The sequence below is a fragment of the Echinops telfairi genome, unplaced genomic scaffold, assembly GCF_000313985.2.
Source record: "Echinops telfairi isolate 266 unplaced genomic scaffold, ASM31398v2 ScPeMD7_16;HRSCAF=60, whole genome shotgun sequence".
NCBI lineage: Eukaryota > Metazoa > Chordata > Mammalia > Afrosoricida > Tenrecidae > Echinops > Echinops telfairi.
In genome coordinates, this window is record NW_022103913.1 from 5017127 (window position 1) to 5021084 (window position 3958).

Genomic DNA, 3958 nt, shown 5'->3' on the forward strand with positions numbered 1-3958 from the left:
CCACCCCCGAAAAGATATCCTTATTTGTATCGCATGTATAATATGTATGATATATGTAACCAGACGGGGCTTTCTACACCTGTAAACAGTTAAAGTCTCGGAAAGTCAGTACTGACTGGACGGCAGTGAGTATATAATACATAGTGAGTTACATGAATCTCAAGAGACTAGTAGTAGCATGGGTATCTAGGAAAGAGAGTAAGCTACACACTCATTGAATGACCAAAGAGAATGCAAAGCCTGCAAAGCCTAGGTATTTCAGCCATAGGGGAAAGTCCCAAAGTCCCCCGGTCTTTTAATCTTAGGCAGGATTTTAATAGACGTCTGTTATCCTCACTCCTAGTACAGTAGCAGTAAAAACTGCGGCGAGTACAGATGATGTGAGCTGTCACATTACAGTTCATTGAAAGCACAGGAAATTTAAGGTGATAGTCTGATGATGAAGGAAAAACTTATAAAGCTTCAGGGGACAAAGGGAAACTGTATAAAGCAAACATGGGAAGACAAGCAGCTCAGCAGTTCAAGGCATTTAGCTGGGGAGGAAATAAGATGCGGACCCCTTTAAGCACCATCTAACAGTATTACCGTGAGAACCCAAGTCATCTAGGAAATGGTAACTTACGCTCAATGAACTCTTTCTATAGAAGGCAGCAAAGCATGCAATACATTTTAGAAAAATCCATCAAAATTGTTCAAACAAAAAGTATGGATGCTTCAATTGAAGGCTGTTGAAAATAACCTTGAAACTTCACGGGCTGGAGCTTATTCTTCCAATACCAATCCAACGTGTTCAATTTCTAGAAACCTGAAAATACCGTATCTATTTATTATCTAAGTTGCTCTCGCATCAGATTCTGACTCAGGGTGACCCATATATGTCAGAGTACAACTGTGCTCCATAGGGTTTTCAAAGGCTTGATTTTTTGGAGCAGATAGTCAGACCTTTATTCCAAAACACCCCAGCACGAACTTGATCCACCAATCTTTCAAGAAGCAGTTGAGCAAAATAACCAATTGCACCTAAAGCATTTGATAGAATTTCATCCTGTTAGGATCACTGTAAAGAATGGAGGTTCTTAAGAACTACAGATAAACTTTGAATCTATGAACTCTTTAACATTATAAACAAAATTTCATGTCTCTGTATTTTTCTGAAGGAAAAGGTCCATAGTTCTTACTCTATTTTTAAAGGAGACTGTGAACCAAGAAAAATTTTTAGATACCAGATTAGATTAGAAAATGTTTTTAATGAGGAAAAAGAATTAATCTAATTTGTGGTACATGACTAACTTAAATTTGATTCAAATGTACTGTTAATGTAAACATAATTGGCATTTTATGACAGCTACTTTTAATACTTAGACACAGGTGAGAACATTTAAATATAAAACGCTGTCACACACAGGTGAAAGCATCTACATATTAATCGATGTAAGTTATAGCTTCTAAAAATACACTTATGCATGTTTGGAAGGGCAAGTACCTAGCCTCTTGATCTTTAGTCATTTACACATTTATATGCCATAACAAATCACTTGAAGGATTTAAAATAATGCATTTTGCTTCTTATGACTTACTCATGCATTTGAATATATGTAGCCATTATGGGTAAGCCAGTCTAAAGAAGTAATAAACAAAAATTAGCTTGATCCACAGACTAGGAGAAATCTGCTAACTGTATAAGGATCATAATCTAAGGTATTACTGTGGGAATTTGGGGCTAGTATTTTCCAGAAAATCCTTGAAATATTTTTTTAAGTTTTAATTCCTGCTAATTTGGCTCTGAGGGTTAAAAACATTTCCAAGTTCTGCTCTAACTGCTGACCCTTATGTTGTTTGTAACAGATGATGACGAACACTGTAGGAACGTCAGTAATAGCAACACAGAAAAAAATTTAATTTACAAGTTTACATTCTTACTGAGTGCATTCCACCGTGAGAAACCTACACACTATAGTTTCAGTCCAAAGATTCAATAGCATCACATTAAGAAGCTAAAAGAAACCACCACCTAAAACCAAGAAGTGACCCCTTAATACAGTATTAAACACAACTACCTGGCTGCTTGTGGTAGGTGAGCTCTCTGCTTGTCAAGCAGAACCACCGTTTCTTGAAATTCTTCTTTCCAATCCGTGTTCTTCCCTGAGCTCTTTTATACATCTCACTGTCAAAACAAGAGATGCAAACATGTAGCGATAAAGATTAAATATTCATGTTAAACATAACAAGAGTTATGTCTTCCCCATTTATGACTCATACATTTATTTTGGCCACACTAAGGAATAAAGTCTTCCATTAATTCAGTATTTATATTAATATTTATGCTACGAAAAATACAACCAAAAAGTGGACAAGTAAGTGATTTTTCCCTCTGCTCTTTCAAAATGGACACTCTAAGACTGTAAAGTGCTGTAACTTTTTCAATGTACTCCAACAACAATCTCACTCTGATTTATAAACAGCTCTGGGACTTTGAGTCCAGGGAATTATGCCCAGTAGACATAGTTTCTCTTACAGGGAAGGCTCATAGCATACGACTCTGGCAGTACTACCACAGAGCATGAGCCCAAATATCCTCATTCCAAGTCCCAAACCCTTTGTACTTATTTAATATCTACACTGAAACAATACTTTAACATCTAAGTTCATTAGATTACCCTTCTTTCAGGTGCACAGGCTCACTTGTACCACTGGACTCTTTAGTTTCAGTAGATGAAATTTCATCGAGGAACTAAATGGGTAAATGGGTAAATATTAATACTGTAGTAAAAAAATTCCGTAAAAAAAGATTATCTAAAGTAGGTGTTACTAATTATACTAAGTAACACAAATAATACATTTTATAAAGCAATATATGTATACATTTAACTTGAGACGAAGCCCCTCCCTAATTTTAAAATGATTTAAAAAAAATTATCCCAAACGCAAACCCTTAAAACACTTTGCTGTCAAGTTCATTCCAACTCATGGTGACTAAAGAGTGAAGGTGTCGCACGACAAGGTTTCCAAGGCTGCACATTTTACAGGGGCAGAGGGCCTCATCGCTCTCCCACAAAAGAGCTGGTAGGGTCAAACCGCTGACCTTTCAGTTAGCAGTTGAGCTTTCACTACTGTACCATCTGGGCTCCTTTTACAAATGACTGGTGCGCTCAAATTTATTCCCAAGCTCCTTAAATTCCTGGATATATTTCTCTAGAAATAATTCAAAGTCACAACTCTGAAATCCTTAAAGCTCTGAATAATAGAAAATATATTTTGTTCTTGTTTTATTTTGGATTTTCAGTAAGCTAACCCGGGAGTACAGTTTGACATGAACAGTCTTTATCTTACTGAATATTCACATACAATAGGCTTGATACGGGTGACCCAGCCTCTGCCAGAAATGTTTTATATAAGGCGTGCCTTTGTTTGTCTTTTTTAAACTCTGGAAATCTAAATTCTGAAACCCTATTTCCTAAAGAACTTTAGGTTCAGGTCAGTGGTTCTCAACCTTCCTAATGCCCTTTAATACATTTCCTCATGTTGTGGTGACCCACATCATAACATTATTTTTGTTGCTACTTCCTAACTGTAATTTTGCTACTGTTATGAATAGGGTAGCTCCTGTGAAAGGGTCGTTAGACCTCTCAAAGGGGTCATGACCCAGTTTGAGAACCCTAAAATATGACCTCTTGGGCACTTTCAAATTGACTAACTCCTATAATATATACTTAACACTGAAAAACCAGAAAGGGCTGTTCTACTCTATCTTATTGGGTTTCTATGAGTTGGAATCAACTCAATGGTGGTGGGTGTTAATCCTGAGAAATGGTAGTTCAGTTATGCCTGAAGTATAATTGTGTTTTCTGGAATAACCTCGGCATCTAGTCACAAATGAGAAACGTCCTGTGAAAAACACACAATATACAGAAAAAGAAGGGAATACGGTGGTTCATGAAAACGTGTCTGCAGTGTGGGA

General features: G+C 36.6%; 1 protein-coding gene across 2 annotated transcripts in view; it reads right to left on the minus strand.

Annotated features, from left to right (window-relative positions):
* The window catches only part of RASA2 (RAS p21 protein activator 2), a 138035-nt gene that overhangs the window by 35569 nt on the left and 98508 nt on the right, over nt 1–3958 (minus strand). Inside the window, exons 17-18 of one of the 2 annotated variants that reach the window (XM_004712077.2) lie at nt 2658–2731; nt 2058–2164 (exon numbers count right to left, since the gene is read on the minus strand). In XM_004712077.2, the coding sequence (XP_004712134.1) occupies nt 2058–2164; nt 2658–2731 (181 nt within the window). Of the gene's footprint in view, nt 1–2054; nt 2165–2657; nt 2732–3958 lie in introns of both variants that reach the window. The other variant, XM_013007105.2, reaches the window with a different exon arrangement.